General features: G+C 59.2%; 1 protein-coding gene and 1 long non-coding RNA gene across 2 annotated transcripts; one reads left to right on the top strand and one right to left on the bottom strand.

Moving 5' to 3' along the window:
* Nucleotides 1-3,321: 3,321 nt before the first annotated feature.
* DIO3 (iodothyronine deiodinase 3) lies at nt 3,322-5,390 on the bottom strand. The gene has a single exon (XM_033191302.1). It carries the CDS (start codon nt 5,267-5,269, stop codon nt 4,355-4,357), a length of 915 nt encoding a protein of 304 aa, XP_033047193.1. The 5' UTR covers nt 5,270-5,390; the 3' UTR covers nt 3,322-4,354.
* Nucleotides 5,391-5,999: 609 nt separating this feature from the next.
* LOC117071363 lies at nt 6,000-9,461 on the top strand. Its single transcript, XR_004432260.1, has 2 exons — nt 6,000-6,514; nt 6,751-9,461. It is a non-coding gene; the product is annotated as an uncharacterized LOC117071363 (long non-coding RNA).
* The last annotated feature ends 10,087 nt before the right edge of the window (nt 9,462-19,548 follow it).

Here is a 19,548-nt window from a genome sequence, read left to right on the forward strand (position 1 = left end):
TGCTCCCCGCTGATCCCAGCATTCCCTCAAGGGGCCTCAGCCATCCGGATGGTGCCAGGCACAAATCAGCCTACAGGTGAAGACCTGCTCAGATTAGATGGATTGACAGGTGAGGGGGCCAGGGTAGGAAAGGCATGAGAACAGAGTATGTATGTGTGTGTGTGTGTGGTGGGGGGGGGTGGTGGTGTCATCAAACACTATGTGGCATGATCCCAATTAGGGAAAATACGTCTGAGAATGTGCTTGTTCTCGTCTGAGACTATGACATATCGGATGATCAATATGTGAAATAGAATAGAGAGAAACACACCCAACAGTCAACAGAGGCTGTCCTGGTTGAGGGAGGAATGGTGATGATCAGGTGGCGGCTTGCAAACATTTTCGATCCCTCAGGAGAAATGCGCTTCATTTCAACCACCTGGCACACACACATAAATATGCTCACACATACACTCCCACATACACATATGCACACACACACACGATATGTATAACTGAAGCCAAAGTTGCAGAAACTCCGGCTACCCTAGGTGAAATGTACGCTGCTATTCTTACTGTGTTTATTTTATTTCATTCTTCCAAATGCTTGACTTGATCTGATACATTGATTTCATGCCCTGCTGCTGGGCCCTGATTTATAGTTTGAAAGCTCCCAGTCTGAGGGAGGCTTTGCATTTTCTGCTCTGTGTTCTTCTGTCTTTAAAATGTAATATGGAGGATAGATTCAACCATTGTCTTTGTAATTTTTCACTTAAAAATAAAAGGAGAGAGAGGGAGCAATAGGAAAATACAAAAGAATAAAAGTCAAACAGGCTTCCTGAAGGCAGCTCCAGAAAATGTGGCAAGACAGCTATCTTTAAAGGTGTACATACTTCTCTTCGGAGCTGCTTCACTTTAAGACATGTTACTAGCTGGGGTAACGGGGTACAGAGCTGCGCTTATAGGCTGCTCACCCCAACGTTGTTTGTAATAATGAAACATCCCTAACATCCGGGATGCCCACCCATGGACTCCTGCTGTTCATCCATTTGAGTGCGAGGCTCGGCCATTCAAGACTTATTTATGGGCATGGAAAGAAGGGTGCAGGAAAGAAGGGGTGCCCTGGGAGTGAGAAGATACTGGCAGGCTACAAAAGGATAACATCACCCTGCCCTTGTTTTCAAAATATGTATTTGCAAGTGTGAGGGAGAGGGACACAGAGAGGCGAGTGTGGAATGCGGGGCTCCACACTCATGAAAAGTCGCCTTGGGTTGGTTTTAGTTCCTTCCCGGAGTTCTGTTATATTGGCAATGAGCGTGCATTGCTTTCATAGAGGACATTTTCAAGGAAAAGAGAGAAGAAAGGAAAGGAAGAAACAGAAAAAGAAAGAGGGGGAAAGTAAGAGAGAAAGAAAAGGAAAGATGAAGGGGAAGAAGGGAGGAAGGGAAGGAAGAAGATGAGAGAAATAAAAAAGTGGGGGTGCTGGGACTTCCCTGGAGCTGCGACCAGAGCGAGTGCGGCCCGTGCGGGGAGTGCCTGGCGCTGCAGGTCCCGGCGCTGCAGGTCCCGGCGCTGCAGGTCCCGGCGCTGCAGGTCCCGGCGCTGCAGGTCCCGGCGCTGCAGGTCCCGGCGCTGCGGCGCGAAAGCGCGTTTCGGAGTTTCCATCTGGGAAGCTCCAGGAGGCCCAGGGGGCGCGGGCTTTCCAGGTAGGGGAGGTCGCTTGGCGCGACCCAGGAGACACCCAAGCCACCGGTGGGGACGCGGAGCGGCTGGAGCGGTCTCTGCTGGGCCGGGAGGCTGACGCTGTCCCGGACCGTCCTCCGCGCCACCAAGCTCCAGTCCCGGCCAGCCGCGCAGGCGGGGAGGTCAGGGAGGGCTCTCCCGGCGCCGGGCCGCGTCCCCGCCGTGATCTCCTTTTCTTCCTGGCGGTTTCGGGATGAGAAGGAGCGTTCGCGGAGGTAGAGTAGGGGGTGGTGGTAGTGGGGAGGAGATGCAGAAATTTCATGGGTGCCAAATTTTTCTTTAAAGTTATTTTTCAATTGAGATACTTTTAAAGGAAAAAAAAAAAATCCACCAATTTAGGATGTCAGTTCCAAAAAGTTTTTACGGAGGAGCAGCGTAGGGGCTGGGCGCAGAACTGGGGTGGCTTTGGCTGAACGGGGGCGTCTCTTCCATCCTGCCTGCCGCGCCCCTCCCCAACCCTGCCATGTGCACCCGCGCTCACATCCGAGCGCGCAAACCGACACTACTCACCCCCACCCCCGGCGAGCCTGACAGTCCTGGGTTCCCAGCCGTTGTCCCGGCGCGCCAGGGAAGTTCACGTGCCCAGTGCCCTCACCTGGATCCGCACACTCCCGCCTCAGCGCCCTTCACTATGTCCCCAGGCTCTCACTCCATGTTCAAGGTTTCACTGGCGCAGGGGCTGCGGGCCAAGCTAATCCCGCGCCGCCCGGGTCGCCCTCACTCCGGGCGCAGCAGGCCAGACAGTGAGGGCGGAGATTGCGCGGGAGCCCCTGGCCGTGACTGCAGACGGACCTGTGCCTAAGGCCCCGAATCCCCGCCTCAGCCCTGGAATCCACCATTGCCCTCTCCCTGGTCTCTCTCTCTTCATCCCAGTGGTCTCCCACCTCTGCTTCCCATCCCAGAGCGGGTGGTGGGGTTTGACTGGACCTTGGGGAAGCGGAGGAGGGACAGGAGGAGAGGGTCCTAGGCAGGGGGCACACCCAGCAGCACGCTGGCCCGGCAGTAGGAACCGCAGCTGCAGTGTGGGCGCCCCTCTGCCACCGCGCGCCTCCGGCGGACCTGAGCAGCCTGGAGCGGGTGGGCAAGAGGCGAGGTTGCAGGTGCCGGAAGGGAGCCAGGGAGCAGTCAGGTGCGCAGTGGTGCCTGCGGCGGTCGGAAGCAGGGCTGTACCGGGTCCAAAGCCCCTCTCGCCCTCCACCTCACCCGACCCCCTCCACACACCGCCAGATACTCAGTTAAGTTAGACGCGCGGCTGCAGGGGCAGCTGCATCTGTTCGGTGTGTGTGCGCGCGCGCGGGAGCAAGATAGGACCCTCTTGCCTCTCCCGCGGCTCTCCAGGATCCCGCGGCGCTCCGCTACTTCGCTCTTCTTCCGCAGCTAAGCTCCCTGTCCAGGTGTGTGCGTGCGCTTGTAGGAGAGCCCTGGGCGCCGCCACAGACCCTCTTCCTCCTCCATCCTCCTCCAGCGCCCCTGCCAGCCTAGGCTCCTTCCCGCCCCGCTTCCCAAGGTCACTATGGGGACGCGAGAGAGGGATTTGTGTTTAATTCCTGCCGCTATTAAGAGGGAAAAGAAAATAAAGGGACCAAAGGCAACCAGAAAGCAGTTTACTTTAAGCCTTTATTATTGTAGATTGAAAGAAGTTTATATACAAGAAATATTTCCAGCAAAACACTCACCAAATGGCCTTTGAATCAGGGGCCCTCCACCTCCCAGCCCCACAATCAGCAGCTCTGCCTAGGACTCCCCTCACTTGGGGACCTCAGGCTCTCCCCCCACCTCTCTTTCCCCGGACTCCATCACCCCAACATCATTCCCCAGGAGTCTCAGCTTTTTCTCTCTCTCTGGGGCGCTGCAAACCTCGCCAATGCCTCTCAAGCTATCTTCCTCTGGTCCCAAAGCAGACACCCCAAATTCCCTCCCATTTAAGGTGGTTTCCCCCGCGGAAACCCAGAGCACTCTCCCCCTCAAGGTTTAGGTGCTGCTTTGAGGCCCCTGCAATTCAGAACTAGCTCGTGGTCAAGACCAGTTAGAGACAGTTCGTCATCAGCAGTGGGGCTCCTGTGCACCCAAAACAAGTGGGGGAAACTACCCTGCCCCCCCATCCCCGACATCCCTTCCCCTACCAGGGACAGGAAATAGACACAAAAGCAACAGGGAACCCCCTCTCCCCACGCGACAGGTGAGTGCCAGGCAACTAGCTCAGTTGAGCCGGGAGTCTCCTGGAACCCAGCTGCGCTCAGGGCGGACAGGCGTGGCCAAGGTCTCTGTGCGCTGCGGGAAGCACCCGTCCAAAGCACTTGGCTGAGGGCACGCTGGGGAGCGGGTGTAAGAAAATGCTGTAGAAGCAAAGTCCTGGGGGCATACGGACAAGGGCAAGCCGTATCCCGCGCTCAGAAGAGGATTTCCAGTGAGCCAGGCAGGTGTGAATGACACAGTTACAGAAGCAGAGTCCCAGGGAGGTAGGGGAGACTGTTCATTTGGCCGAGGGTGCAGACTCAATCTGAAATGGTGGCTCAGCACATCACTGTCACTGGGGCCTCACCAAGCGTGACTTGGTTGGAGGCGCTTGCATGTGGGCTTCGAAGTCTCGAAGGCCCAGCCCACCAAGTTCAGTCAATTGTCCATTGGATGTTTACACCCTCCGGGGCCGAACGCCATGCAGTTGCTCATCATAGCGTTCCAACCAAGTGCGCAGCTCAGAGACCTGGTAGCCATCGGGGCCACGGCCACCTTGGTACATAATAGTGCCACTCTGGATGACATAGAGACGCTCGAAGTAGGCGCCATAGGCCGAGCTGCTGGAGTTGGCCATGGTGTCGAGGACCAGAGCGCAGCCGGGTGCACCTTGCTGCAGTACCCTAGCTGCGCTGACCCGGTCTTCCAGGCTCCGGTGCTGTGGAATGATGTAGGGGGAGTCAGTGGTGACCCAGCCGTCGGAGGGGTGCGCTTCCTCGATGTAGATGATGAGGAAGTCGACGTCGCGCTGGTACTTGGTGACCAGGCGCTGGAAGGCGCTCATGCGCGCCATGAACGGTGGTCAGGTGCAGCTGCCGAAATTGAGAACCAGCGGGCGGTTCCCTTGCGCGTAGTCTAGGATGCGCTGGCTCTGGAAGCCGTCTGGCAGAACCACCTCGGAGTTGGGCGCTGGACCGCCCTCGTGCGCCTGCTTGAAGAAATCCAACTTCTGGCCATGCCACACCGCCTTGAGCGACGCCAGGGTGCACAGGCGGTTGTCGTCGGACACGCAGATGGGCGGGTCATCGGGGGGCACCTCCTCGCCTTCACTGTTGAGCTCCACTTCGGGCTCGGGCTGCCCCCGGCGGCGGCGGCCCAGGAAATGCTTGCGGATACACAAGAAATCGAGGAGCCAGAGCATGAAGGCCGTGCCGAGGAAGCGCGGGAAGAGCACGAGGCACGAGGCGGTCTGGGCGCAGAGCCTCAAGGAGTGAAGCAGCAGGGAGCGGAGCATGGTGGCTGCAGGCCCCGAAGCCCCCTGGGACCCCTCGCCCTCTCCGACCACCAACCGCGACGCGGCCTGGCTAGGCATCTGGGCTTCGGCAGTGCAGGGAGTTCAATTTATAACCGAGGCTTCAATTGGCGGGAGACTCCACCTCCGGCCCGGCCCGCCCCCTTGCAACTTGAGCCCGGAGGGATCACCCAGCGGCGCGGCCAATGCCCTAGAAATCGGGGGCCGAGGGCGGGAGCAGGCGGGCGGAGGGCGGAGCGGCCGGGCCTGGGGCCGGTGGGGGCGTGCCCGGGCCCCGCAGCCAGCTCTCGGGGGCGGGGGACTCCGGTCGCCGCTGCCGCTGGGGACCGGGAGCCCGACCAGGGACCTGGGCGTCCGCTGGGGAGGTCCTCCAGCTGGCGCGAGCGCTGCACGCCGCTCTGGTCCCCGCCGCCTGGCTCCGGCCCGCGCCCCCCTCGCCGCGCACCTGAGCCGAGCTCCCCGGCGGCCGCCGAGCCGCGCCGGAGCTCCGGTTCGCTTCCCGCGCGCCGCCGCCAACGCCGCCCACGCCGCTGCCGCTCGTGCGGGGCCGCTGCCCAGGTGCCGCGGGAGGCCGGGTCCGCGGCCGCCGCTTCGGTGGCCCCGGCTCCCGCCCCACCGAGGACGCGGGCCCGCGAGGAGGCAACTTTGCGTTCCCGCCGCCTTCCCGGCTCGCCCGCGGGCGCCGCTCGCCTGCCGGAGCCCGCCCGCCCGCCTCCCGCGCGCGCTCACACTCGCGCCTCGCACACGGCCGCCCCCCGCACCGCCCCGCCACGCACACCGCGCTCCGCGCCCCCCGCCGCTGCCCGAGGCTGCCGCGCGCTGCCCCAGCCCGCGCCGCCCTGGCCGCGCCCGCCCCGTCCCATCTCGTTCCAGCGGGGCGCCGCGGTTCCTGGGTCAGCGGCCGCCGGGGCCCGGCTGAGAGGTGCGGAGGGCAGAGCCCGCTGGCGGGTTACCGCCGGGCGCCGGAGACCGGAGGGTTGGGGAAAGCGGCGCCGGCCCTGCGCCCCCAGCCGACCCGGGCGCGGGGCGCCACGGGCGTGGGGCGCGGGGCAGCGGGCGCGGGGCGGCGCCGGCCCCGGGCGGCTCTCCCACTAGGGGTAGCTGTTGCCTGAACGCCGGAGCGCTCCCCTCTCGCCGCTTGCCTCGCCCAGCGCAGCCCCGGCCGCTGGGCGCACCCGTCCCGTTCGTCCCCGGACGTTGCTCTCTACCCCGGGAACGTCGAGACTGGAGCGCCCGAACTGAGCCACCTTCGCGGACCCCGAGCGCGGCGGCGCGACTCACCGCGGAGGCGCCCGGACGCGTCAAGTGCGTACTTTCAACCGTAAATGGGTGCTGAGCGTTTAGGGGTGCGGGGCAACTCCCTAACTCGTGGGGCTCTGGCCAGCCCTGCCGCGGCGTCCGAGACCTTCTGATCCCTCGCTGCGCGCGGCGCGGGGTTGGCGACTTGGGCTCAGGGGCGGCGGGGCGGGGAGGTGCCTTGACCTAGGGTCCCAGAGTCCGGGAGCAAGTCTCCTTTCGCCTTGGACTGCTGTGTCCCCCAGGGCAAGGCCTGAACCAGGCTGGGAGGGTCTGTGCCCCGTCTGGGGAGCTGAACTGCCCGGGACACTGTAGCAGTCGCGGCGACTTGTCTGGAGCGGCGGGGCTTGAGCCCAAGTCCGAAGCCGCCGCCGCCGCCAGCGTCCCGTGCGTCTGCCGCCCCGGGACCTGCCGCGGAACTTCTTCTCGGGACGGAGACCGCGCTAGCCGCCCGGGCCGAGGTAGGAGCTGGCTGGGCTCGATAGGGCGCGGGCGAATCGCTTTCGGCAGCGAAGGAACGTGTCGGGAGAAGCCAACTGCAGGACCAGGGCCCTAGCGGGCGCGCGGAGACGCCTGCCTTGGGCGGAGGTCCCCCCTCCGGTTTTCGTGGCTCTGGCAGGGCCCTCTGTCCCGTGAGCTCCCCACTGGACCTGTGGCTCCAGGCTTCAGCAGGTCAAGCGCCCGAGTGTGCCTGGGGGATTGGCGGCGGGGTGGCATGAGAAAGTGGCCCCTCTTCTCCATCTCCCAGTCCGGCGATTTCTCTGTTGTCTGGGGCAGGGGCGCACACCCCAGGAACTTACTACCTAGAGGGAAGCCAGCCTGGTCTCTCCCCCTTGCCGCAGTGCTCCCAAGCTGCCCCTCACCACTCTGGGTAGGGGTCTTTCAGGTGGGCTAGGGAATTCTCCTTGGAAGGCCCCCTGTCTGTCCCCCTCCATCAGGGCACCTGTGAGTTAGCCGGTCATCCCCTTTTCTGGCCTCTTTTTTGCGGGGAGGAGAGTAGAGAGAGAAGCCTCCTACTCGGCAGGTCTCTGAGAGGAGGTTTGGGGGGACTTCTGAGGTTGCCCCTCCTGGGCAGAGTCAAGGGGTGTTGAGGATTCCAACTTTTACTGGACAATCTCTCAAGCTCGGACTCCCTGATTTCTGGGCGGTTTCAGTGTAGGGCTTGTGTCCTGCCCCCACCCACACAGCATTTGGTGCAGGCACATAGGATGGTTCCCCAAGCCCTTTTCCCACAGTTAGTTTCAGAAAATGCATAAGCCACCTAAGGCTGGGAGAGCCTTTCTGTGTTGCCTGAGATCTGGTGGCATGTGCATGCATGTGTGTGCAAGTGTGTGTGTGTGCAAGTGTGTGTGCGCATGTGCCTGTGTGTGGAAAGTATGGTCTGGGTGGCTGTAAGACTGGCCCTTCTAGTCCTCTCTGCAGGCCCAGCCCAATAAGAAGCACCTGATCCACACTCTTTCTAGCCCCAGGGATGCTCAGGGAAGCAGCCCTTCTTGAGGGCCGTCATCTGTTCTGGGGACCTATGGCTGCTTCTTGGGCCCACAGACTATACTCCATACCTCCAGACTCCATAATATTGGACAAGGCTGGAAGGCCCATTTGGCTCCTGCAGCCTCTTGTGCAGGTGAGGACAGACCCAAGGTGCAGGTGATACTGGCCTTTGGGACACAGAACCTGGCTCAGTAACTCCCACTCCAGTCGTCTTTTCCCTTTTCTCAACCCTCTCTCCTCCGGAGCAACACTTGTCCCTCCTTCCTTCCTCTCTCTAGGGCTGCACCCCCAGCTCACCTTAGACCTGGCTCTTCCTACCTGTTGCCCCTATTGTCTTGTCCCGTCCCAGTGGTCAGGAGGGAGAGTACTGGCCAAACGCCCAGCTCCACCTGTGACTTAGGGAAGCACCAGGCATCACCCAGAGGTCCCGGCCCCCGGGGGCCTGGCAGGCTCTGCTGTAGGGGAAGCAGAGTTAGAACTGGGGCTGCTTCTCCTGCCCTGCAACCTGACTGGGCCTCCCCCACCTCCCTTTCTGCCTGCCCTCTTACAAATCCAGCAGGGGGCGGGCAGGGGAAAGAAAAGGAGGCACAAGTTGGACGGGGTCCATTTGGTGTCCAGGAACAACTTGGAGAGAGGCAGGGAGGGGACAGGCAGCAGGGCCCTGGCAGAGCCAGGGGAGGGCTGGCCTTTGGATGGCCTTCTGATCCCAAACGCATCCTCCTGGGGCAGTCTGCCCTTGAAAGGTAGGGCTTGGTGAACCCTGGTGCAGAGCCCCCCCGCCCCCACCTCCTCACCGCCCCAGTGCGGGGCATGGTAGGCGGGTTTGCAATGGGTACAGTCTCTCTCTTCATTCCAGTAGAGCAGCTCCCAGGGCCCAGAGAGGCTGTCACTGAGACTTCCTTCTGGGGTGGGGTGGGTCCTGGTGGCCCTGCGTTCTCCTGCAGGAGGACCTCCTGAGGCTTCAGGCAGGAGCTGGTGCACACCTGGAGGAGAGTGCTGGTGAACGACAGGTGTGTGCCTCAGTGTTCTTGCTGCCTGGGTGTCAACCCTGCTTCACCACTGGCCCTTTGTTTCCGTCCCCTCCACTGGCCTCTTAAAGCACAGAGACCCTCTGGGTACTTTCCTTCCTCTGGGCTTCCACTCGTGCTATTCCCTGCTCCCTTCTTCTACCTGGAGACCCCCATTCTTCCTCCTTCTCCACTGCCCTCACCTCCACCTGGGCCCTCTCAGCTCCCGGGAGATGGCTGAACCCCACTCCCTGCCCTCTAGTCGTCATCTTCAGCGGTCCTCCCGGAGCTGTCCTCGGCATGGCAGCCTCCACAGCCCCTGGGTTTCACCCCTGGTTTCAAGTCTGCCTTGGACTCCAGACCTGCCCCTCCCAGGCTGGCCCAGATGGATCCTCTGCAGTGACTAACCCTAACCAGCACCGGGCGAGGACCCAATAAACCTTTGTGAATGGAGTAAATGAGTGCGGTGTGTACTTACTGAAAACTCCTTGTTTGGGGAGAAACTCAGGGTATTTCACTCTGTCCTTTCGTGCACCTGCAGCAGTGAGCCGGGGTGGCGTGTTGGCAGCCAGGGCTGAGCACCATTGGTTAGGACCTGCCACTGTGAGCAGACAACACTTCCTGGGAAGTCCCCTTGGGGCGTGGTGTCTGGTGAATGCACCCGTCACCTGGTCACTGGGCCAATCTGTTTCCCTTTCTGGGCTAAACAGGTCTTCCCATGGGTACCTGGGCCCTCCCACGGAGGTGTTTACACTTCTCATTTGCTTCAAAAATGAATTCTTCTATCCACACACTTGTCTAGGTTGAGCATGGGGACACCCTGCAGGGGATGGGGTGGGAGATGGCCAAGGGACCCAGAGCTCTGGTCTGAGAGGTGTCCTCAACATGACAGATCTTCATCCCTCTGAAAGTTTGAGGCAGGCATGGGGGAGGTGGCAGGACTCTGGGGTGGCTGGGCAGGCTGGGATCCCAGCCAGGACAGCTTGTCAGGGCCCCAGGGCCTGGATCTAGCAGGGGTGTTTGGCAGCATTTGGGCATTGGAGAAGGTCTGGGGCTCCCGGCCAAGGAAAGGAGAAGGCCTAGGAGGCAGTGCCCTGGCTGCTTGCTGTGTGACCCTGGGCATCTCTGGCCCCTTCTCAGGTCTCATCTGCATCAGGTGTGGGTTGGGTGGCGACTTTCCAGTGCCTTTCCCATGCGGTCATTCTGCAGGCCAGAAGGTTCTAGGAAGTTCTAGGAGACCCTGTTCTGGCCCTGCCTGATGTTCTGCGGCTGCTGAGAGCCCCACTTGAAGATGAAGGTGCCCCAGTGCTGGTCCTACCTGGCCTCATGCTCTGCCACTTCCACCCAGTACCGCCTTCGCCTGCCCACTTCCTACTGCAACTCAGGGCCCTCCAGCCTGGCCTGGGCTCTGACTTGTTCCTGGCATGAGTGCTGCTGTGCTCCCTGGTGCTCAGCCAGATCCCAGGGCACAGGACAATGCCTTGCCAGAGGTTGCCTGTGGGTGCCTGTGTCCCGCCTGGAGCTGGGTGGGGCACTGGGATGCTGGACTACTTGTGCCAAGACAGACCCTGCTCTGAGCCGGGTCCTGAGGTTGGCTGGAGGGCCACCTTGTGAGTCAGTCCCTCCTTTCCATCTGTGATCCTCTCTGGAAAAAGGTGGGGTTCACCTGACCAGCAGAGAGGCATCCCAAGTCCATGTGCTTCTCTGAGCCTCAGTTTCTTCACTGGAGAGGTGGGCCTAATGTTTGAATGTGTTTTGTTCACCATGACGTGAGGGGCAAGTGTAAAGTCTATATGTGTGCATGTGTGAGTTTGTGTGTGTGTGTGTGTGTGTGTGTGTGTCTATTTACTTAAACCCAGCCTTGTTCCAGAGTGGACTTCAGGATTCCTCTAAGAAGCTTTGGAATGCCAGAAGACACCACAAGTGAGAAGAGAAAATAAAACAAGAGGAAGGACATACTTCCCATATGGGGACAAAGTACAGCCACAGTGTCCTCCGCTTGGGCCATGGAACAGCCGCAGGTTTTGCCCTGATTACCCTGGTGGTAAAGTCTGATTGGCTGTGACTCCCAGTGTCCAAAAGATAAACATGGGCTGTGCAGTGGAGCCGCACACATGCCTGTGCATGGCCATGCCAGGTCAGAAACCCAGCCCCTCTGCTTGGGAGGCACGCAGGGCTCTGGCTGAAGCCTGAAGCTTGCGATCCTCAGAGCACAGACGTCCCAGGGCTGTGTGAAGTTAGTGAGATGAGGTGTACAGAGAGAGCTCGGAGAGGAGAGGGAGTCTCGATTGCTGTCACCCGTGGCTCGGAGATGCCTGTGAGAGGTGACAGTGATGTGCGTGGTGGCGTGTTCACTGATGGTGCTACACTGTAGGCCCAGGGCTGTGTTGTGGTGACAGGTGTCCTCCTGAACCGTTTTTGACCTTTAGGGAGGCCCCCTTCACTCAAGCACTGGTCATGGAGGGCTCTGGTCACACAACGAGTCAGGCACGTTTTTGCCCCCGAGGAGCCCCCCAGCCTGGCAGGGCCCAGGGGCAGGGCAGGGTGGGATGGGTGTGCTCCAACAGGTAGCAGGGACACCTGGCAAATGGGGTCGAATTGGGAGGCATCTCAGGAGGTGGCCATGGGCAGAGGGACAGCCTTCTGGTTCTTTGCCGCTCTCCTCTTTGAAGTCCAGCGCCTGGGAACAGACCTGTGGCAGCTGCACCTGCTTGGGTAGGAAACTGTGGGCTCTTTTCTCGCAGGGGGCCAAGAGTCATTTGCAGTACCTTCTGAGCAGGTGGGGGACAGCAAAAGACAAGAGGAGGCTGTGCCTGTGCAGCTGTGTGTCCCGGCACAGGCGCCGCTTCACTCCCACGCCACCACATCCTCACTGGGTGACTTTGGGCAAGTTACCTGAACTCTGTGCCTCCATCTCGTCTTCTATAAAATGGATGGCACATCTGAGCCCACTTCCCAGGGAGGGTGTTATGAGGACAGGTGGGGGCACATTCGCACAGTCCCCAGAATAGTGCCCACGGCACTGGAGTGCTCTGTAGGGAAATAGTGGCAGCTGGCACTGAGCCCCCAACATAAGCCAGCACTGTGGGCCAGTGCTACCACTCCTGCTTTTGGGCACTTCACAAGCTATGGCCAGGGGCCCAGCACCTTTGGCCACTCCTTCCCCACAAAATTCCTACCAGGGCCCTGCCAGATCAGTAAGTCACAGGACTTCTCCATCACAGAAGCCCAACTCTGTGACACCTCTTGGTCCCAAGCATGTTCCTATCCCCCATTCATGTGTTTTGTTAGGACCCTTTAGGGTTGCACGTGGCAGAAACTTAATCCACACTAACTTCAGCGAAGAAGGAATGTACTGGCTCCAGTCAGTGAAAAGTCCAGGAGGAGCCATGCCTTCAGGCACAGCTGTATCCAGGCACTCAACAGATGCATCCAGGCACTCAACAGGTGCAGCCAACACCTTGGCCCACAGGCTATCAGCTCCTGCCTTCTGCTGCATCCACGTCACTATAGGTGGATTTCTCCGCACATGGGCGAGATGGCCCCAGGAGCTCTGGCTCATGGAGTCCTTGGAGCACCTGTCCTGGCCATCCCCAGAAGAGAAAGCATCATTTTCCATGGCAGAAATCTGGTGGAAACAGGAGAGAGGGGGTTGGCCTTCTTTGGTCAGATCTGGGTCTTGTGCCCATCTCTGGGAGAGAAAGGTCTCCATTCACAGAAACTGAGCAGATCCTGGATTGGATGGTGAGAGATGCTTTCAGACACACACACATTCACTGCACTCACTGCAAGGATAGTGACAATAGCAGAAGCTGCTCTTTCTTGAGAAGTTATGACGTGTGCCAGAAAATTCTACCTTTTAAGGATATAGAGAGGTTTTTATCATCCCCATTTTACAGGTGACAAAACTGAGGCTCCAAGAGGTGAAGTGATTTGCCTATGGATGCATAGCTAAGGTCTGACCCCACAATTCACACTCACAAGTTAGCAAGAGGTGTTTCACCAGGGTAGTCTGGGGGCAGAAGGAGTGAGGGAGGAGAGGTGGAGATGTGGGAATTGGGGAGGCCAAGAGGAGGGGACGCCAGGACCTGGCCTCTGGCTTGCACAATGGGGAGGGAACCCTGGAGAAGAGGTTTATGGGGGAGGCTGCTGAGATTTTTGGGCACATATGCTAAGTTGGAGGTGTCCATGGTCCTCAGGAGGATGTTCGGGATTTGGGGGACAGAGGTGAGCCTCGGCATCCTGGGAATCATGGCTGTTTGCTTTGCTTTGGGAATTTCACAGTGGGTGGGGGGAAGGCGGTTGCTGACAGGAAGCACCTCCCATTTGGTGGAGAAGGCAGCCAGAACCTGCGTGGCACAGGCTACGACCTGGGCCTGTGACAGTGTCTATAACCGGGGCCACAGGTTCAAGACAGACGCAGGGCCTGAAGTTCTCTGGTAGTTGTTTTAGGGCAAACATGTTGAGAATGGCATTTCCAAGGGCCTTGGACTGTGCCACGGCACCAATGCCAGTCGGCCGGGGCCATTCCATGAGGACCACGCCTTTCTGAGGGATGCTTGGAATCTCAGACTGGGGTTCAAATTCCGACTGTGCTTCCTAGAGGCTAGGTGGCCTTGAGCATGTCTGGAGCTTCTCTGGGCCACAGTTTGCTTATCTGGGAAAGAGTCGTGGTAGCTTCTCCTCACGGGTATACGGGGAGCTTGGGAGCTGGAGGGTGGGGCAGCACACAGGGCTTAAGCTGCAGCTCTTAGTTAACTGCTTTTCCTTTGCAGGTGTCCGATGGATCTGATGGAAAGGTGGCAAGCGAAATGCACCTGGCCTCAGCATCAAGGGCTGTGAGTGCAGTGGCAGTCATAGCTATGTGGCCGGAGTGGACTAGGATGGTCCTTCCACCAAGAAGGCTGGGCCTTCCTGCTCCTCATTGTCCAGCTGCAGAAAGTGATTGGGCTTGACACAACTGCCCCTTCCTCCACACATTCCCAAATATACCTACCCCTCCCCAACCCAATCCTCCTCACCAGACTGTGGCTCCCGGATGACACGGCAGAGTTGGACTCACCTGTGTCTGCCAGGCCAGCTCACCATGGGGGGCAGGTCCCAAGAGGCCTCTGGATTTGGACCAACTTCAGTGTGAGCTTGAACAAGCCCTTAGCCTCCCTCAGCCTCCGTTGCATGAAGCGTTGTGCTGGTACGTCTCAGAGCAGGTGGCACTACCTGGTGAGCCTGTCCATCAGACAGGCTGTCCATCAGACAGAGCCTGGATGGCTCTGTCCATCATCTTTGTCACTGTAATGCTGGTTAACAAATAAACACGAAACAATGAGTGGTCATTTCTCAGGTGCCGTGGAATCGATTTAGTGGGTCCAGGGCTCAGTCAGGGCAGGCTTCATGACAGGTCCGGCTGGGACGGTGGCCGCTATGCTCTGCTCCACACCTCTGATCTTCTGCAGACTTGCCCAGGCCTGATCTCACGGCAATGGCAGAGGCACACGAAGGAAGCAGCCCCCATACCTGAGCAGCAGGGAGCCACTTGTGCTGCATCTACTCACCCTGCATGGGCTCACGGCAGCCATGGGTGAGCACTCACATGGGAGCAGAGGGCCTGGCGAGGCTGCTCGGCCAAGGGTCTGGGTGCAGGGAGACGTGAAGATTAGGGCTCTTTGCAATCTGCCACAGCGAGTGAGCCAGGGTGTCACCCCGGGACTTCTGATGGTGATCACCCACCACCCGTGTACTCCAGCTGGACCAGACCTAGCCCTGTCTTGAGGGAAAGAGAGATCCTTGCCACATCTCTTACCACAACTGCACCCAAGGCTGGTGGACTCCATAGCCTCAGGAAGGCAGCTTCAGGGACAGGGTGGGAGGCTAGAGGCCTCTTGTATTCCGAAGGGCACAGATGTATGGGACAAAGCAGGGAACGACCCAGCGTCCCACTTGGCCACAGTCCTGCCAGGAGACTTAGGTGCTGTCCCACCCACCTGGGCCTCTGTGACCTCATCTCTACCACAGAGACTGGACTTGGGCTTTGTAAAGGTACCCCCCAGGGCTATGGTTCAGTCTCTTTGTAGAGAGACAGAGAGTAAGGGTGAGAGCGAGCCATGGAGAGAAAGAGGGGGCAGGCCTAGTCTCTGCCTCTAATTATTTGCCTCTTTCTCTTCTGCAAGTCCCCGTCAGTGGAGGTGGGATGGAGCGTGCAGGGGTTGAGGACTGGGGGGTGGGCATGTGATGTGAACCCTTTTCCACGATTCTGATGGCCTCACCCTGGGAGCCTGGGAGCTGGTCTGTGGGGTAATTTCGTGGGCAGAAGGGTTGGGGTGGGAGTGGGGGGTCCTTTGGAAGCAGGGCTCTGTAGTCTTGTCTCCCTTCCCTTCCTGGGGGGTGGCTGTTCCTGGGAGGGGCAGGTGGTTTTATTTGGAACAGGAGCCTGTTACAGTTAAGCAGTTCAAGATGCTGGAAATGGAGTTCCTGGGATGACTGTGGAAAATCCATGCTGAGTTATTTTTCAGGAGCACAGTGACAGTGGCACTGACTACTCTGCCTGGCAGATAGAAGTAGCAGGGATGTTTTCAAACTTTAATTAAGTCCCTACTGTGTGCCACATATTAAGCTTGGTGTGTTTTCACATGTTACTCCTGCAGTAGGGATCTCTGTGCCCTTTGTGGAGCTGTGGAATGAAGTCTCTTTGAGGGGAGCATGTGTCCAAAGTCCAACTAAGAGGTGGAGAGGTAGAATGGCATGTCTACCCACCCGGCCTTCAGACCATTCATCCACCCATCCACTTATCCCCCACCCACCAGTTCATCCATCCGCCCATCCACCCACACCCACCAGTCCATCCACCCATCCGTCCGTCTGTCCATCCCTCTGTCCATCCATCCATCTATCCACCCAACCACCTACATGTCCGTCCGTACGTACGTCCATCCATCCATCCATCCATCCACCCATCCATCCATCCTTCCTTCCATTTGTCTTTGCATCCACCTGTCCATCCATCCATCCGTCCATCCATCCATCCAACCAACCATTCATCCATTTGGCACCTGCAGCACTTTCACTTTTCTGATGACCCAGACCAGGGCCTGTTCTGGGGGCTCTTGCTCTGGGAGGTGAGTGCTGGAATGACAGGCTGGCTTGGATGCTGGCCCCAGAGCACTGACTGAGGGTCCAGGAGGAGGTGGCGCTGTAACCCAGAGAAGACTGTGTGGCTGTCCTTATAAACCTGTGCACAGCCTGGTCCTGATTCTATCCCCCATGGCCAGCAGCACAGGATGACGATACTGGGGACTTCTGCAGGGACTTGCTTCCTACAGGTAGTTTCATGACCTGTACAGCAATCACTTTGCTGGAGTTTCATGTGATGCGTTTAGGGATGTAGAGGGTTCTGTGGATTCCCACTGGGGGTGGGGCAGGGGACAGGCAGAATAGCCTCATGGCCACCCTGTGGTGGGGCTCCCTGAGGTCACCATGGACATCCTGGTCCTGTGTCCCCTGGTGTCCTTGGTGGCTGGAACTGAGTGCTCTGAGTCAAGCTGGAGCAGCATCTGGGGCCCTAGCACGGGCACGGACCCAGTCTCTAGTGACAACCTCCCTCATCTCACAAACCAAATCTCTCCCACGGTGCTGTCGCCTCAGGTCCTCTAGTGATTCCTGTTGCCCTGGAGATAAAATTGCGGCATCTCAGGGTGGCCAGGAGCTTTCCAGGGAGACCTGCTGAGAGGCCAGGAGCATGGAAGTTCCTCAGGAGGGGAGGGACGTGGCACATTTGAGGGAGAATCTCCTGGAGAGCGCTAGAGAGCTCACCCTGAAGGACGAGGAGGCTGCCGCTCTCTGGGCCATGTCCCACGTGGATGAGAAAGGCTGCAGTCCCAGGGTCTGGGCACCATGCCTAGGCAGGTGGGGCCTGTATCATCCCCCAGGCAGGTGCCGGGTACTCAGGGCTGTCCCCGGAGACACAGCCTTGGGGGCGATGGACTCGCTGTGCCTGAGCTCCAGCTCTGTCAGTTCCTTTCTGAACATGGAGGCCGGGAGTCCCTCCTCGGGGATGCTGTGGGCGCCTGGGGAGTGGGTCCTGGGTAGGTTGGCCTTGATGGGCCTTCCAGGCCTGTGGGATACACGGGTTCACAATTCTGGGACATAGGCTCTAGGAGACCCAGGAACTACTTCCCGAGAACCGAGGCCTCCCGGGGGTCCCTGCTGGGGGTGAGTACAGTGGGGACCTGGAGGAGCTGAGGCAGCCTGGGGGAAGGGACTGGAACCCTGAGAGGGCTTAGTCCAGCTGCAGGAAGCTGTGGGCAGGAGATGCAAGTACTGGGTAGAGAGGCCAGGACAGGTGGGGCGCTGTTGGGCCCCAGGCTAGAGCACATTTTCAAAGACGAAGGGCAGGGAGGCAGTTGGGCAAGTGTAAGGGGAGTGCTTTGGGACAGAGGGCCTGAAGGAAGAATGATGGTGTGTGTGGACACCGAGCTGCCACCTCCCCTCCCCCATCCTTTCCTCTCCTTCTTTCCCTCTCTTCTCTTTCTCTCCCTGCTTCTTCCTTCTCTCTTCCCTTTCCTCCCCCTGCCTCCTTTTCCCTCTCTAGCTCCTTCCTTGCCTTTTCCTCCCTTCCCCTCCTTTTGCCCTCCCCTGTCTCTCCCTTCTTTCCCTCTTCCCTTCTATCTCATCCCCTCGTGCCCTTTCCTACCTGTCCCTCCCAGCCTCTTTCCTTCCCTCCTCACGTGGCAAGCAGTCCCTGCACCCGCCACCCCGTGCTCCCCAGGGCCTGGCTCCGCAGGCATTAGGAGATGCTTACAGGGAGGGCTGTGCTCCTTACAGCAAGAGACTCCTGCAACCACGACCACTGGGTCCCTGCTGTCATGGGGAGGGTGGCAGTCTGGTGGAGACCACGGACCGCCCCCTAGGCACGTCCACCAGGCAGGCTCAGTGACTGCCCCACTCCTGGGAGCCACAAAGCCTGTCGCCAGGAGCCAGGCAGGGATAGCAAGTGGGGTCTTCTGAGGCCAGGGTGGGTGGTCCTGGATTGGGGGGCCAGGGTGTGCTCTGAGCTCTTGGAGTGCCCCCAGTGCTCCTTGTCCTGGGTGAACAAGGGTCCCTGAGACCTGGACTCTACAGCAGCATCCCCGCCCCCCACCCCGGCCGGTGCTGGCCTTGGAGGGATTCCGGGGGCACCTCTGTCCTCAAGAAGGGCTCTTTGGAGAGGAAAAAAGAACACATTTCAACACCTCCAGATTCTGAAAATGGATTTCTCCCAGGGAAACAGAGACTCAGAGCATGTTCTTTTCCCTGAGAGGGAGCCAGGAAAACAGCGATGGTTGGGGGGGGAGGAGGGGTAGGAGGGGAGAGAAAGGCCTCAGCAAGAATCACCGAGAATCAGGACATGGAGTCAGAAGGACCTGGACTCAGGTCCTGCGGGCCACCGATGGGCCACGGACCCACGCGTGTGACTTCACCTCTCAGAGCCTCAGTTTGTTTTTCTGTCCAATGGGGTAACTCCATCTCTATCCCTGCCTTGTAAGGAATGGCTGTGGATGGGATGTGGATAGAGCAGTTCTTGCTCCTCGCCCCTTCCGGAGACCAGGATGATAATGTCAGAGTGTTTCTGAATGACACCCCCAGCCCCAGGAAGGGTCGAATGGTGCTAGGTACGCTGGTTCTGACTGCCGGACCCAAATCCTTGCTGTGTGACCTCAGTGAAGTGGCCGACCCCCTCTGGGTTCCAGCTTCTTCTTCCATTGATTGGGCAAGGATCTCCACCTTGTGAAGCCATTGGGAAGATTTGCTGGGATGTGGATGTGGTGCCAGGTGCAGCCTGTGCTCCGGGATGTGCTCAAATTGGCTGGGGTAGGGGTATCTCTAGGCAGTGGTGGGGCTTGCCTGTCCCCGGGCATGGCCTGGCTTTGACTAGTCCATTCTTCTGTAGCTGGTCCCCTCCAGGGCAAATCCTCCCCACAGCCCCACTCCCTGGGCTCTAAACAGCTCTTGCTTTGGCTGGCACAGCTTTGGGCTGCCTCCTCCAGGAAGTCTTCCCTGACTGCCTGGTTGCGCTGGAAGGGCTCCTTGGCTCTGGCCTGATCCCCTCCATGCTGTTTCTCTGGGAACTTTGCAGCTGCCTCTTTTTGGGTTTCTACATCTCTGATCTTATCTCTTCCTCTCTGTCTTCTAGATGTCTTCATGTTTTAGAGCTGCTCTCCCTGCCTGGGAGGCTGCCCTGCCATGGAACGGACTGCAGCTCTTCAAAAACATCCAGACTGCTTGGCCTGGCTTTCAGGGCTTCCACATAGGGTCTCTGCTTCCCTTTTCAGCTCCAGCCCCTGTCCCTGCTTGACACTGAACTGACATGCCCCCCAAGGGAAATGTTGCCATAGCTGCCCCACCACATCCCCGCCCTCCCCAGTAGGCCTGCAAGGGGATGTACTAAGGACCCCCAGCCACTTAGTAAGGAAGCCATCTGAGGCTCAGGAAACCCAGGCATGGCTGTGCTGGCTGTGTGTCAGCACTCAAACTTGGGTCACCTGGCTCAAAATTCAGGCTCTCTCACTGAGC

The sequence above is a fragment of the Trachypithecus francoisi genome, unplaced genomic scaffold (assembly GCF_009764315.1).
Source record: "Trachypithecus francoisi isolate TF-2019V2 unplaced genomic scaffold, Tfra_2.0 Lachesis_group3, whole genome shotgun sequence".
NCBI classification, from domain to species: Eukaryota; Metazoa; Chordata; class Mammalia; order Primates; family Cercopithecidae; genus Trachypithecus; species Trachypithecus francoisi.